The sequence below is a fragment of the Erinaceus europaeus genome, chromosome 18 (genome assembly GCF_950295315.1).
Source record: "Erinaceus europaeus chromosome 18, mEriEur2.1, whole genome shotgun sequence".
In the NCBI taxonomy this organism is placed as follows: Eukaryota; Metazoa; Chordata; class Mammalia; order Eulipotyphla; family Erinaceidae; genus Erinaceus; species Erinaceus europaeus.
In genome coordinates this window covers 48,693,423-48,710,189 of record NC_080179.1, presented here as the reverse complement: position 1 = coordinate 48,710,189, position 16,767 = coordinate 48,693,423, and the positions used below count along the sequence as shown (strand labels likewise).

Sequence of the window (16,767 nt, the reverse complement as noted above, 5' to 3'; positions counted from 1 at the left end):
TATATATAGACTCCACTATCTTGAGGAATTTCCCATCTATTCCCATTTTTTGTATAGTTTTGAGCATGAATGGGTGTTGGATTTTGTCAAAGGCTTTCTCTGCATCTATTGAGATAATCATGTGGTTTTTGGCTTTGCTTTTATTGATGTGATGAATGACATTGATTGATTTACGGATCTTGAACCAGCCTTGCATTCCTGGGATGAATCCCACTTGGTCATGATGAACAATCTTTTTGATGTGTTGCTGTATCCGGTTGGCCAAGATCTTGTTTAATATATTGGCATCTATGTTCATCAGAGATATTGGTCTGTAGTTTTCCTTTTTTGTTCTGTCCCTATCAGCTTTTGGTATCAGGGTGATGTTGGCTTCATAAAAGGTGGAAGGGAGTATTCCTGTTTCTTCAATCTTATGGAATAGCTTAAGAAGTATGGGTATTAACTGTTTCCTGAAAGTTTTGTAGAATTCGTTTGTGAAGCCATCTGGTCCAGGACTTTTGTTGTTGGGGAGATTCTTAATAACGGTTTCAATTTCTTTGTCTGTGATTGGTGCATTTAGATTTTGTAGTTCTTCTTGGTTCAGTTTTGGAAGTGCATAGGTTTCTAGGAATTGTTCCATTTCTTCCAGATTCTCTAGCTTGGTGGCATATAGTTCTTTATAGAAGTTTCGCAGAATTCTCTGGATTTCTGTGGTGTCAGTTGTGATATCTCCTGTATCGTTTACAATTCTATTAATTTGAGTCTTCTCTCTTTTTTGTTTGGTGAGTCTGGCTAGGGGTTTGTCAATTTTGTTTAATCTTTCAAAGAACCAACATTTGGCTTCATTGATCTTTTGTATGGTTCTTTTATTTTCGATGTTGTTTATTTCTGCTCTAACTTTAGTGATTTCTGTCCTTCTGGTTGCTTTAGGGTTCCTTTGTTCCTCTTCCTCTAAGTCCTTGAGGTGTGTAGTAAGTTCGTTCATTTGGGCTTCTTCTTGATGTTTAATATGTGATTGTATAGCTATAAGTTTCCCTCTCAGTACTGCTTTAGCTGTGTCCCAAATATTTTGATAGGTTGTGTCTTCATTTTCATTAGTTTCCAGGAACATTTGAATTTCCTGTTTGAGTGAGTGTCTGACCCAGTGGTTCTTAAGGAGCATGTTTTTTAGTTTCCAAATTCTATGTCTTTTAATAATTTTCCGTTTGTTGTTAAAAGTTAGTTTTACTCCACTGTGGTCTTAGAAGATACTTGGGATGATTTCAGTGCTCTTGAATTTATTGATGCTGTCTTTGTGGCCTAATATGTGGTCTATCCTTGAGTATGTGTTGTGTAGATTTGAAAAGAAGGTGTATTCCAGTTTTTTGCGGTGGAGGAGTCTGAAAATGTCCAAGAGGTCTAGTCTGTCAATCTCTTCATTCAATTCTCTTGTATCTTTATTGGTTCTCTGCTTTGTTGATCTGTCTAAGTGTGAGAGTGGGGTATTGAAGTCTCCCACTATTATTGTATTACTATTGATGTATTTTTGAAATTCTTTCAATAGGTGTTTAATGTATTTAGATGGTCCCTCGTTGGGTGCATAGATGTTAATAATTGTTAAGTCTTCTTGGCTGATTGATCCTCTAATCATTATGTAATGTCCTTGCCTATCTTTTATTACTTTATTTAATTTAAAATCTATCATGTCTGAGATGAGAATGGCTGTTCCTGCCCTTTTTTGTGGACCGTTAGCCTGTATGATAGTTTTCCATCCTTTCACTTTAAGTCTGTGTTTATCTTGTTGTGACAGATGTGATTCTTGCAAGCAGCATATGGTTGGGTTATGTTTTCTGATCCATCCCCCCACCCTGTGCCTTTTGATGGGTGAGTTTAAGCCATTGACATTTATTGATATTATGGATTTAATGTATTGTAGTGCCATTGTTCTAAAAAACAATTTGTTTACTCTGATATATTACAAGTATTATAGTGATGTTCTTGTTTATAAGAGGTCTTTTAGTACCTCTTTCAGGGCCGGCTTGGTGATAGTTGCCTCCTTTAACTGTTGTTTGTCTAAGAAGGTTTTGATCCCTCCATCTAGCTTGAATGAAAGTCTAGCAGGATATATAATCCTTGGTTGAAACCCTTTTTCATTCAGGGCTCGATAGATATCTTGCCACTCCCTTCTGGCTTTTAGAGTTTGAGTTGAGAAATCTGCAGAAAGTCTTATGGGTTTTCCCCTGTATGTGACTTTTTGTTTCTCTCTTGCAGCCTTTAGGATCCTTTCTTTATCCTTACTTCTTCTCATTGTGACTATGATGTGTCTTGGTGTTTTCAGGTCTGGGTTGATTCTGTTTGGTACTCTCTGGGCCTCTTGCACCTTGATATCCTTTCTGTTATTCAGGTCTGGGAAATTTTCTTGTATTATTTCCTCTAGAATGTTTGCTTCCCCTTCCTCTCTTTCTTCCTCTGGCAGGCCAATTATACGAATGTTACTTCTTTTGAGATCATCCCATATGTCTCTGTTGTTGTTTTCAGTGTCTCTCAATCTCTTTTTAAGCTCTTTCATCTCTTTCTTAGTTTTCTCTAACTCATCCTCTGTCTGACTAATTCTGTTTTCTGCTTCTATTAGTCTGCTTTCCCTTGCCTCAGCTTCTTTCTTCATTACAGCTATTTCAGCTTTCAGTTCTCTAATTGCCTCAAGATAATCAGTATTTTCCTTGGGGGTCTCAACTGTTGTTTCCCTAATACTGCCATTTCTTTCCTCCAATGTTGTTTTCATTTCTGTGATTAATAAGTTTATTATTGCCTGCATACTTTTCTTATCTATGGTTACTTCTGACTGATTTGTGGTTTCTTCTGGGCTCTTGTCTTCATTCATTGGGGTAGCAGTTTTATTTGTTTTTAATCTACCCATTTTTTTTTTAAATTTATGTGTTTCTCTCTCTTTTTTTTTTAATGCTCTGTTGTTCCTCAGTTGTTGTGTTTTGAGCACAAGTAACACTGTACTAAATACCTTTATGACAATTGCACTCACCAACCTCCGGAATAACAGTAGCAACTGAAGTAAGTATTGAAGGAGTTTAATCGTTACCAGTTAGCCAAACAATTTCTCCAGTCCGTGAAAAAATAGTAACCAAATCCCAGTGAAGAAAGAGAAAAGGAAGAGAGGATAGCAAGAATAGACAGTTATGCAAATCTACTATCCAGTGTATATTCTAAGGGTAACAAGAGTGTAAAGGGAACTAGAGCAGAGATAGACACATAGAGAGTCCACTCTGGGTCAGATTTCTTCCCCAAAGTAATTCACAAATTCAGAAAGGCAAAGAAGAAAGAAGTGTATGACAAGATTAAAAAAAAAAAAAAGAGAGAGAGAGATAAGAGAGAGAAAATGGAGAAGATAAGAAGAAGAGTTGTAATTAAAGAGCAGTGCGATGAACTTCCCAAATGTGTATCAGTGAATTAAAAAAAAAAAAAAAAAAAAACCCTGTTTGGTGGTATGGGGTATCCTGCTAGTAGCTGGTCCCAGGCACTGCTTACGGGGGGGGGTGGGGGGGGGCGGCGGGAAGGATGTATGCTTGAAAATTAAAAGGAAGAAAAAAGAATTTTTTCCCCTACTCTAATTCTTAACACAAATTAAGTTATAGACACATCCTTGGTATGACCGTTATGGCCCCTTATTGGCTGGCCTGCTAAAGGCAGAAAATCCTATTGTTTACACGAGATGTGTCCGGAGCTCAAAGGCTAGCCGCTTCTCAATCTGCCATCTTCCGGGAAACCCCGCCCTCCAGACTTTTTTAAAGGATTTCTCAAAAATGAAAACTAGCTCCAAGTCCTTTGATCCAATGAGAGATATACTCAAGAAGTCTTTGGATCCACCCTCAGGGTTGCGGTGGACCCTGGCGATTCCCAAGAGGCAGCCCCCGAGCTAAAGTGCTCTCTCCGGGTCCTCTGCCCGCCACACTCTGCAACCGGCGGAGGAGCTGCCTTCCCGGGCGGGCGGAGGACAATGCCCGGCGCACTCGCCTTGCCTGGCGCCGCCTGGGAATTCTGGCGCCCCGCTAGTCCGTGTCACCTTTGCTCTAATTGTTAACCCAAATTAAACTGTAATCACTTCTTTGGTGCCCTCCCCTTATTGACTGGCCTGCTAAAGGCATAAAATCCTACCATTGCCGACGATCCTATCAGAGCACTCGCTGTTAGCGATTTCTCAGGCTGCCATCTTCCCACAATCCAAATGGTTGATTCTTAAACCTTCTGTCTTGCACCGACATCAGTGGTGTGCAACTGAGTGGTAATGAATAATATCAACTAGGACACTGATTGGAATTTCATGAAGCATTTATTATGTCAACTTTTCATGATTCAGTACATAATAGCTCAGTTATCTTCCTACTGCCTTTGGGATGACTTTACTCATTATGAAGGGTTTTGTGAATGTATTAATAGCAATGATTTGACAAAGTTGGTGTTGACTAGCTGTATAAATTCAGAAGTTAAATTGCCAAGTAGCTACCCATTCCTGATTATTATATTACTTAGGTGACCCATTGAAGGAATTGATTGATGGGATCAAAACTATTATTGCATTTTAATAAGTAATTCATATTGAGACAAACAGCATTATCATTATTATATTTTCAATCAATTTAAACCTAGTTGTAACTCTTAATGACTGCAATTTGGATGAAATATAATGTTATCAGAATGTGATGATAGTACCTGGGGTGAAGATCTCTTATGGATAAGATATTGGCTAGAGTCAGTGATTTTTATTTTAAACTGAGGGTGTGCAAAAAAGCCTTGATAATTAAAAAGGGTTAAGATATAATAAATGTACATTTTCATGAAGGCAGCCACTAAACTTTTGTCCACAAAAATTAGATCTAGTAAACATTCCATGATATTGCAGCTTTCAGTGAATAGAATTAAAATTCTGATTCCATATCACTTGTTCTTTTACATTGAAGCAGATGTTAGTTTCATATGGATTCTGAATATCATCCAGTCTGTTCTTCAAATATAAATGTAATTACTGGTCAGTGGTTTTGGATAATTTATACATCTGCTAAAATCATGGATGGTTTTATTAATTTTTATATTATCTTTATATATTGGATAGAGACACTCAGAAATCGAGAGGAAAGGGGGTAATAGAGAGGGACAGAGACAGAGAGACACCTGCAGCATTGCTTCACCATTAATAATTCTTTCCACCTGCAGGTGAGGACTGGGGGCTTGAACCTGGGTCCTTGTGCACTATAATATTTGTGTTCAACTGGTTGCACCACCATCGGGCCCCTTATTAATTATTTAGACTTAGGGTTGTTCTCATAGGCAAACTGAAGATTTGAAACAACAGTTTTGGTATAAGTCCGCCAGAATAATTGACACGTGTTCAAATAGCCTAGTTGTCAATGGTTTGAATTGTTAATAATAGAAAGTTTGGGTACATGAATAGATTCCCTCTAAATCAAGAGGACTGTGGCCATTTTACATGGTGTTTAAAAGCTGAAAGTCAGTATAGTAATGTATTAAAGATACAGAGTTTATGATTCAGATGGAAACAAGAACAATCATTTTCTCCCTTGTGAAGGATTATAAAAATTTTTTTTTCATAAAGTTTTAAGGTAGGTGAAATATGGTTTTTCAAATTTACCTATGGCCCACAGTCTTTAAGACTGAATACTTTATCATAGAAGATTGCCCTGTGAATTGCAGGTTAAGTAGAATCTGTATGATTCAGTACCTAGTATCTCAGGTATCTGCTGCCTTTGGTAAGACTTTACTCATTATGAATGGTTTTGTAAGTGTATTAATAGCAATGATCTGAAAAATTTGGTGTTGACTATCTATATAAGTTGAAAAGTTAAATTATCAAATAGCTACCCAGGTGTGGAACACCTGGTTGAGTTTACATGTTATAATCCACGAAGAGCCAGGTACCAGTCCCCAGTCCCCAGTCCCCACCTGCAAGGGAAAGCTTTGTGAGTGGTGAAGTAGTGTTGCAGGTTTCTCTCTCTCTCTCTCTCTCTCTCTCTCTCTCTCTCTCTATATATATATATATATATATATAGAGAGAGAGAGAGAGAGAGAGAGAGAAATGCATGGTAACATGCATTTCACTGGGTGTGCAGTGTCCTGGCCTCTCAGTATTTCAATCATGGGGCGCGAGCGCTTCCACACTACGATCATCATCTCTGGCATTATGCTATTCCACTGCAGAATACTGTGCCCCAGTATGGTTCCGTAGCCCCCATGTCCACTTGGTCGATTCCAAATTACATTCCTCCATGAGGATAATTTCTGGAACCATCCGTTCCACCCCGGTTCCATGGCTGCCAGTTCTTAGCAACATCGCCCCGCCAGATATTCGTCGGGATGCGGCATCATCTAAGTTCATTTCCCACGTCTACGCTCGACCAGACCTGCCAATATACGCGGATATCTTCGCCCACCCTGTCCAACGCTTGACGTCTCGTCACCCAATCTGGTCCCCTACACCTACACTGAACTTCTCTGTTCCAGTCTCTTGGAAACAGAGCTGGCAGTCAGCTGAGGTAAAGAACAAACACCTCATCACAGACCCCTGCAAGCATCAACCTGGCTTTGACCTAGCACGTTATGATTGGGCCCTCCTCAATCGCTATCGAACAGGCCATGGCCGGTGCGCCGCTATGTTCCATCGCTGGGGAGCCAGAGACGACCTGAACTGCCCCTGTGGCTACAGACAGACTATGACCCACATAGTCAACAACTGCCACCTCTCCAGATTCAAAGGAGGTCTCGAAACTTTACATCAGGCTCAACCTGATGCTGTTGACTGGCTACGGAAGAAGGGCAAACGCTAGAAGAAGAAGAAGAAGAAGAAGAAGAAGAAGAAGAAGAAGAAGAAGAAGAAGAAGAAGAAGAAGAAGAAGAAGAAGAAGAAGAAGAAGAAGAAGAAGAAGAAGAAGAAGTATTTCAATATTAATGATTATGTTCAATTTTGTATTGCTAATAGAAAATGTACTGAGAGAAGCATCATTAGTGATTGCTTTTTCTTTTTTGTAAACACCTCTCTCTCCTCTTCCTGATTGTTTTACACTATATTATTGCCACCACTGCTATTACTGTCTTATACTTACAGTACATATTTATGCAACATGATATGTTCTACTGATCAATCGATGATAATACACATCAGTCTAAACTATGAAGGGTACATATTTAGTTAGAACTGCATTTTAATTTTTTATTTATAAAAAGTAAACATAGACAAAACCGTAGGATAAGAGGTTTACAACTTCGCATAGTTCCCACCACCAGACCTCTGTTTCCTATCCCATCCCATGATAGATCTCCTATTCTTTAACCCTCTGGGAGTATGGACCCAAGATCATTGTGGGATGCAGAAGGTTGAAGGTCTGGCTTCTGTAATTGCTTCCCCGCTGAACATGGGTGTTGGCAGGTCGATCCACACTCCTAGCCTGTCTCTCCCTTTTGCTAGTGGGGAAGGGCTCTGGGGAAGTGGAGCTCCAAGGCGCCCTGGTGGGGTTGTCTGTCCACCGGAAGTCTGGTTGTACCTACCCTGCTAGCATCTGGAACCTGGTGGCTGAAAAGAGAGTTAACATACAAAGCCAAACAAATTGTTGAACAATCATGAACCTAAAGGCTGGAATAGTGCAGATGAAGTGTTGGGGAGTCCTCCATTTTGTAGATAGCTAGTAGGCATATGTTTAGTTATATTTCAAAGGGCCTATTGCTATACTAGTGTTTTGTTTTGTTTTGCCTGAGCCTGAAATCTGATATGCAGGTGGATCCTAATTATTGTCTGGGGAGATGATATCATGGCTGGGAAAGGGACCAGGAAACTGGATCAGAGAAGAGAGTAGCTCCCTAATATGGGAAAGGGGTATAAATATTGTTGACTGTAAACCCCATCGATTTGATGTGACCTGGGGCCCATATTCAGCTTAGGAGCCTATGTGACCTCTGCATCCTTGTAGATCTGAGCTCACATTCTGTGGTCATGAGTAGGAACATTCCATGCTGCCCTGGTATCGACCCATCTTCCTCAGGTGTAGCATAGAGTATGTTGTCCATCCTCCTTTCTGAGGATGGAACATTCTCTACCATTGTTGATCCAAGTTGATAGCAAGGTCCTATGTGGGCCCACGAAGGGGTCTATTTTGTTGTTCCTGATAGAGGTGACTGGTAACAATGGAGAGAGGGATTTATTTGAGGTCTAGGCCCATCAAGTCTGTTTCGGAATTTCAGGACTTCCTGGTTAGGGCCCCAGCTGGTGGAATGACCTGATAGTGACTAAAGAGTCATCATTAAATTATGTCAGTCTCTTGCCCTTATTCAGCTTTTGCAGTCCTTGCTTTGATAATATTAGCTTTGGAGTGAGTGAGAGAACTGTAATAGGAAGTAGGTGAGGAGGGTATCTAAGTCTAAGTGGACACTATTTCCTTATGAACTTGATACTTACTCACTGCAGACTATTGTTTATTTTTGCTTTTAGGTATGTATTTTGCCCTAATTTATGGATACATGTGAACATATGCTCTATCTTATGGGACCTGGCCTATAGCTAGGTTTTGGGACTTTGTTAGGAAGTGAACCTCCTGGAATGGAATTAGAGACTACCATGAAAGGAAAGGTTTCACCTGAGTGATGAGGGTGAAGGGTTGGCATTCCATGCCTGAGGTCTCTGTACACAGTCCTTGGTGAAGCATGCTGAGGTGGTACTCCTTGCATTGATTAGGTTGGAATCGGTGGATGCAATATCATTTGGTATGACTTGAGAAAAGCATGCAGGGAACTGAGCCCCACCCCAGAGGTTAGAACTGCATACTAATGAAAATAAATGACTGGGGGTAGATAGTATAATGGTTATGCAAAGTGACTTTCATGCCTGAGGCTCCAAAATTCCCAGGTTCAATACCCGGAACCACTATAAGCACAGAAAATTAATGACGGATGGTCTGGTGCTGTTTCCCAGGCAGCGTGATTTAGGGCCACTATACAATAACAAATGGAGAAAACATGACAACTTCTGAAATGACTCTGTGAGTAGATTTGTGTTCCTACATTTTAATATTCTTAGAATTTTTAAACAACTTAAGTCATGAAAAGTCATTTCCGCTTTAATCAGAATCCACACATTGAAGTAAATGATCTGTCCTGCATTCTTTATTGTATTTCCTCTTTGGTACTTGTCTATCCCCATTTTAAAGAGGATAAGATTTTACAGACCTAAACTTACAGACAATGTTTAGAAAGACTATTATCAAAGTCGCTGGAAATTTATATTTAGGTTCCCTGATTATACCACCATGAATTTAACTCTTTTTCTACTATGCTCTTTTTTTTCTCTCCCCTATATTTTTATTGTTATATTTGTCTTGTCATTTGCAATCTAAATGTCAGGGAATGGCAGAATGATCATTCAGTATACTAGCTATCAAATGCTTGTCAAATCACCACATTGAAAATAGAATTTTAATGAAATGTGTTTACTATGATTACATTTATTTATTACTTGTATGCCCCAGGATTTAATGTCTCAGACCTCATAGTTATTCAGACAGTTATTTAGAAAGTTCTGTTTTGGGAGTCGGGCTGTAGCGCAGCAGGTTAAGCGCAGGTGGCGCAAAGCACAAGGACCGGCATAAGGATCCCGGTTCGAACCCCGGCTCCCCACCTGCAGGGGACTCGAGTCGCTTCACAGGCGGTGAAGCAGGTCTGCAGGTGTCTATCTTTCTCTCCTCCTCTCTGTCTTCCCCTCCTCTCTCCATTTCTCTCTGTCCTATCCAACAACTACAACAACAATAATAACTACATTAATAAAACAACAAGGGCAACAAAAGGGAATAAATAAATAAAATAAATATTTTAAAAAAAGAAAGTTCTTTTTTTATTGTCTTTATTTATTTATTGGATAGAGAGAGCCAGAAATTGAGAGGAAGAGGGGATATGCAGAGGGAGACAGAGAAACACCTCCAGCACTGTGAAGCTTTTCCCCTCAGGTGGGGACTGGAGGCTTGAACCTAGGTCTTTGAGCATTGTAGCATGTGTGCTCAACCAGGTGTGCCACCAACCAGTCCCTCGGAAGTTCTTATGTGTACTTCATTTACTATTTTATAATGTCCCTGTATCATGCTGCCTGGGACATGTAGTAGTAGATCATTACCTGTTTTCTTAAAAGAAAAGTTCAATCTAAGTACAAATTTTGACTTTCACTGGACAATATTTACTTCACTCAAGTATGATAAACATTTTAATTTCTACTGTTTTTCAATTGTGCTGATGATTTTCTTTACCATTTTAGTAGGACTGGATGTGTTAAAATTAAAAGCTTTTTGAGGCAGTTGACTCTGCTAACAGGCCTCACTCTAAGCTTTGAGCTCTGTCTCAGCTTTGAGGCAGATGGCTTCTTTTTATTGTCGGCCCTTCTTTTCATGACTATTTCTTAATTTGCTTATTCCAATAAACCTTCTACAACCTTAAAAAGTTAAAATTCTTTCTTGAACCTTCAAAATCATGGTCATTAATACTGCTATGTTATTAAAAATTATCAGCTGAAATTAGAGGATAGTTAAGTGAGTTGTATTATCAGTTCAATAGGACTTTCCCATCCTTTCTTGCCATTGGTAGATTTGAACTTAGATTCTCTAAAGATCATTTAATTGATCATCAGATGCAGTCCCATAAAAATAAAGACTCCATATTAGAAGCTTTCAGATGTCAGTTGAGTGATATTAAAATGATACCTACTTTTAGTTATTATTTTCTCTAGTCTATAAAGTACTATTTGAGACCCAAATCTGTTTTGTGGTATGAGAAATTGAATTGATTAAGGTGGTGGAATATTTCTGTTGAAAATATGGATTCTTAAAAATTTCTTTATTGGGGAACTAATGTCTTACATTCGACAGTAAATACAATAGTTTGTACATGCATAACATTTCCCAGTTTTCCATATAACAATACAACCCCCACTGGGTCCTCTGTCATCCTCTTTGGACCTGTATTCTCCCCCCACCCTCCCCAGAGTCTTTTACTTTGGTGCAATACACCAATTCCAGTTCAGGTTCTACTTGTGTTTGCTCCTCTGATCTTGTTTTTCAACTTCTGTCTGAGAGTGAGATCATCCCGAAAATATGGATTTTTAACACATACCAAATACCATATAATATCCTAATGGCAAATTTATATTGATATGACAAGTAAAGAGTCACTAATAGTTGAAACCAATGCAAATGTATACTTCAAATAAAAGAATGCACATAATGAAACATTTAGCTATTTGCTTATTGGTCTGTAATGAGAAAGCTTGAAAAAAGACATTCTAATATGTTGGGTTTTCTGTTGTTTTACATGTTCCTGATCTAGATTTATATTTTTGAAAATAATATCTACTATCAACCTGATATAAAGAGCAGTTCATTGCGACTGACATCTTCTGGAAAAGAAGGCATTATTTTTAATGGGATTGCTGACTGGTTATATGAAGGTGAGTTGGATAGATTTAGCTTCGAAAAGAACACAAATGATATGTCTTGATACAAAATATGTAAGAAAAATCTGTTCATTCCAGAACAATCCTTATAGCACTATTTCTTGTCCTCATTTCCTCTCAAAATTGCCTACATGCTTTCATGTCTTCACTACATCTACTTATATGATTCCACATTTGGTATATCTGCATATATTTTGCTCAGACTAGATAGATTTTATTTTTTTCATGATGTTTATCTAATGAAAGTGAAATATCACTTTACATTACTCTGGACTTGAATGCTTATTTTTTTCCCCTCTGATTCCAGAATGAAAAACCAACAAAATTCTTCATTTCTCAAAAAGTACATGAATAATATTTTATTTTAGTCATCCACTTTAAAAACCACCACATAGGGTTCAAAACAAAATCTTCCCAAGAATGTTATGTAGTCACAAGTATACCAGTGTTTAGTAGTATCTGATAGTATAAACAGGAGTCAGATGCTGTAACTCTACCCTGTCATCATCTAAGCTAGAAGGTCTGATGGAGATTCAGAGCTTGATTTTTAACACTAGGCTTCAAACTCTGTGATTCTAGCAAATTGTGTCAAGTTTTAACTTGTTTTAATGCTGCATTTAATTACAAATTATAAAGCTAAGAAATCACCCAGAAAATTAATTTTATTTCTTGAAGAATATTAGAAAAATGCAATCAGGAGTTGGGTGGTAGTGCAGAGGGTTAAGCGCACATGGAGCGAAGCGCAAGGACTGGCATGTGGATCCCGGTTCGAGCCCCCAGTTCCCCATCTGTTGGTGAGTCGCTTCACAGGTGGTGAAGCAAGTCTGCAGGTGTATATCTTTCTCTCCCCCTCTGTGTCTTCCCCTCCTCTCTCCATTTTTCTCTGTACTAACGACTCCAACAATAATAACTACAACAATAAAAAAGGCAACAAAAGGGAAAATAAATAAATAAATAAATAAAATTTTTAAAAAAGGTTTATGAAAAAAAAAGAAAAATTCATTCTACCTCAGAATTGATGTATTGATTCTGTTAGAAATTATTGTAAATCATTGGTATTATCAATTCAAGCACAGATTCTCTCTTCCAACACATATCATTAGTATGTTTCAGATATTTGTCCAAGTTTTATGACACATACCTGTCTCTCAGGATATTATGTTCAAAGGAAAGATTTTGCAGGATAGAACTATATTATTAAAAATAAAACACTGCATTATTTTTATTATGCCCCTTGAAATATTTATGTATATATGTACACTTATGTCTATAATATTGTTGCATAGATTTCAGTATCAGATTATGAAAATTTTGGAGACCAGTCTATTCTGAATAATAAAGGAAGTTTCTATAGACTTATCATCAGTAAGTGTGCTATCATAGTTATAAGGTGGCTCATTGTAGGAAATCCTGTGCCTTCCCCTTTGAGCACAAGTGTTGCATGAACATCAGTTTGCTATAAGAAACATACCAGGTTAGCCAGCATTAGCATCTATATCTACTTTGTGTTTAAAAATCAACTGGTAATTCTGAAACACTGCAGAATGGATAAAAATTATTTTGTGATCATAACTCTGTTGAACTAGAGTATTTTTGCAGCATTCCTTGTCACCAGAAACATGGTTAAAGTTTAAAACTAGAAGCAGCAGAAAACTAGCTTGTAAAATTTATCCAAGTAGAGTGTAGGCCAGGCTGTCTTGGGGAAATAAACATTAAAACTTAAAGCAATGTTTTACATGGGAAAAATAAATATGGAAATAGATAAGAATTACTCTTCAGAAGAAAGAGTAGCTGACTGTAGTTTTCCTCTTCAAAACTACATAATAGGGCTCCTGGTTACTATTTTGAATTGAATAACTGAATTGAATAAACAGGTGGAGAACCCACTTGAAACTTGAGTAGTACTGGGAATTTAGATAGAACAAGCTAACCTGCTCTACTCTGGAGGATTCCACAGACTAGGGTGGCCTTTATATTCAATTATTGTTGGTGCTAGGTGAGACCCTGGCAAATGAAGAAACTATGTAATTAAGGAGTACAATTGTAATAAACACAAAATTCTGTGAAAGAACAATGAAGATTTAATTCATTCAAGAAATTTACAAACAGTTTTTTTAAAGCATAAATCTTCTGAATTGAGCCTGAAAGATAGAAAAAAATTACATGGAAAGAAATTAGGAAGTCAAATCCTGGCAAGAGTGAATGTTTTTCAATAGCACAGAACAGCTAAGAAGTATATTGTGTGCCCAGGGTTTTATTGGTTTCATTGAGGCATAATTTAATACACACACACACACACACACACACACACACACACACACACACACACACACACACACACACACCAACAAGAACCAATGCAATAATCTGGGATTTTGGCTATTTTCCTCTATTAAATGAGGGAATTAATAGGACTTTTCAGGCAAGGGAGTTACATGATGAGATTTTTCTCAATATAAACATAATATTTTAGAAAAGTGTGATGCTGGATCAAATCTTAGAAGGAGCCAATAGGCAGCTCTAAGGTTTTCTGTGTCTTATCAAGAGATAATAAGCTATGAAGCCAGGGTGGAAGCATTAAGAAGAAGTGGGGGATTATAAAATTAATGAAGCCAAAGTAAATGTTAATGGTTAAATGGACGGGATGGATAAAAATAAATCAAGAATGAGTCTTTGACATTTGGCTTGGGTTACTGGTCACCTGATATCAGATACATCAACCAGACATTCTTGAGGATTAATAGGCTTATGGGAAGAGAAATAGTTTTGTGGGCTACTGGTGCTTCACAATATACAGGGATACTACACTGGGTGGCACTTCATGCTGACAGACTTCCTACTTCACTTTTATAGAAGTATATTCTGTGTTGACTTACCCCCTAATCAAAATGACCTGAGCTTTACCCAAATAGCTCATATGGAAGGCACCTGCTTTATCAATTATTTGTCCCAGCTTTGACTGGAGGACACTTCAGTACTGTGATGACTTTCCTTATCTCATTCTGTTACTTTTTCTCTCTCTCTGAAAAAAAAAAATTCCATAGAAGTGAAGCCTTGGTGAAGACAAATAAATGAGTAAATAAATAAATAAATAAATAAGGAAATAAATAGGTTATTAGGTCCTCTAGGGAACACAGTATAATTGATGATATTAAATTTATAAGGAAATTGTAGGGGAAAAATGAGAGGCCAACCCCTGAAAAAGAACAATTAAAAGATAAAAATCTCCATATTGGTCTGCTAGGAAGCAGTGTTTGATGGATATGTAAATAATATTTGACAAATAACATAAGCTTTTATGAAGACACTGTTGACCTGACATATGCTTAAAAGGAAATAAGAAAAATACTCTTTTGTAATTCAAGCAAAACTTGAAATGTTGGGCACCTATGATGTAGGTAAACAAAAAAGTCCAGTTAAACTGTGTGATTTAATCTTTGAAACGAGAATATATCATATGACTTACTAAAGAACCCAAGAGTGAGGAGGATGGGTGACTAGACTCTTGTCACAAAACTTAGCAGGCACAGAATTGGTCTTGAAAGCAAATGAAGGAAGGACTGGTACTAGTTTAACTTAAAAATTCTATACTCTTCATTATTCCCCAAAACATGATGAACATAATGAAACCTCTGCCATTTAATATCGCTGGCATTGTTCTTTAGTCAAAGACTTAGTAATTTCACTGCCAGAGTCTTATTTCAATTTTTGCTTTATTCACACATACACATGCCTGTGTGTACACACACGCACACGCACACGCACACGCACACGCACACACACACACCTACCAAGAAAATAAATGTAATGATAATAATAGGGTTATTTTCCTTCCTCTCTCCCTCCCTTCCTTCCTCTCTCCCCTTCTTCCTTCCTTCCTTCCTTCCTTCCTTCCTTCCTTCCTTCCTTCCTTCCTTCCTTCCTCCTTCCTTCCTTCCTTCCTTCCTCCCTCCTTCCCTCCCTCCCTGCCTCCCTCCCTTCCTTCCTCCCTTCCTTCCCTCCTCCCTTCCTTCCTTCCTTCCTTCCCTCCCTTCCTTCCTTCCTTCCCTCCCTCCTTCCTTCCTTCCCTCCTCCCTTCCTTCCTTCCTTCCCTCCCTCCCTCCTTCCTTCCCTCCTTCCTTCCTTCCTTCCTTCCTTCCTTCCTTCCTTCCTTCCTTCCTTCCTTCCTTCGCACTGCTCAGGTCTGGCTCTGGCTTATGGTGGAGCAGAGGATTGAACCTGGGATTTCAGAGCCTCAGGCATGAGTCTCTGCATAGCCTTTATGCTAGCTCTGCCACCCAAGACAAGGATTTGTGTTACTCAGATGACTTTAATTTTCCTGTAAACCTGCCTGCAATTCTCTTTACTTCACGTGTCCTCACATGTACATTTATCTCCCACTATCATTTTGTTTCTCCAGTATGCCAACAACTTTCGGATCCCAGATCTTTCTTTTCCATTTCATTATATTCCCTAATACACAATTTCACCTTCTAGGAATGCATATGGATTTCAACATGATATGCAGTACTCTTCTGTGACTATTATCTTTTTTCTTTTTCATTAATATTGGGGGGTTAATAGTTTATAGTATAGTCTTTAACACATAGGTATAACCTCTCATTTCCCCATGATAGGTGTACGAGAGATGCAACAGGAACCCAGCATCCCTTCATCCTGTCCCCACCGCTCCTTCCCCAGAGTCCTTTGCTTTGGCTCAATACAACATACCCAGTACAAATTTCACCTTGTATTTTCCCTTACTATTCTTTATTCCTATATTCCATCTATACGTGAGATCATATATAACATTGGTCTTTATCTTTCTAGCTTGTCTCATTCAGCGTAATACCTTTAAGTTCTTCCCATAACTTTAAAATAGTCTGTTAAAATCTGAATATATACCAGTAAGTGGAAATTCTTCATATATATATATATATATATGAAGAATTTCCACTTACTGGTTTTAATTGAACAATCACCTTCTGTAAATGTCATATAGAAAATCAGAGTGTGAATTGCAAAAGCTAATCAAATGTTGCTGTATAAAATTTTAGCATCACAGCTTAAGACTCAAGACTAGGCCTATCTATATGTGAGCATTGTTAATGCTTTTATTCACAGTCATTCAGTTTGAGTCTTTAAAAGCCATTGAAAGTATTATTTTATAGTCCCTATTTTATAGTCTCTTTCTCTGATAGTATTCAATTCCTAAGGAAAATTGAAACAAATAAAATGTAATGCGTTTTAAAGAGTCATAAAAAATTAAAACATTGCTCAAAATGAAACAATTTTAAATATATACAAACCACATTTAATCCTAT

The 16,767-nt window shown here is 37.9% G+C and overlaps 1 protein-coding gene across 3 annotated transcripts in view; it reads left to right on the top strand.

Moving 5' to 3' along the window:
• Positions 1–16,767, top strand: part of DPP10 (dipeptidyl peptidase like 10) — a 737,074-nt gene that overhangs the window by 588,632 nt on the left and 131,675 nt on the right. For all 3 annotated transcript variants that reach the window (XM_060178018.1, XM_060178015.1, XM_060178016.1), the window contains one exon: positions 11,338–11,458. In XM_060178018.1, coding sequence (XP_060034001.1) covers positions 11,338–11,458 — 121 coding nt within the window. The remainder of the gene's footprint in view (positions 1–11,337; positions 11,459–16,767) is intronic.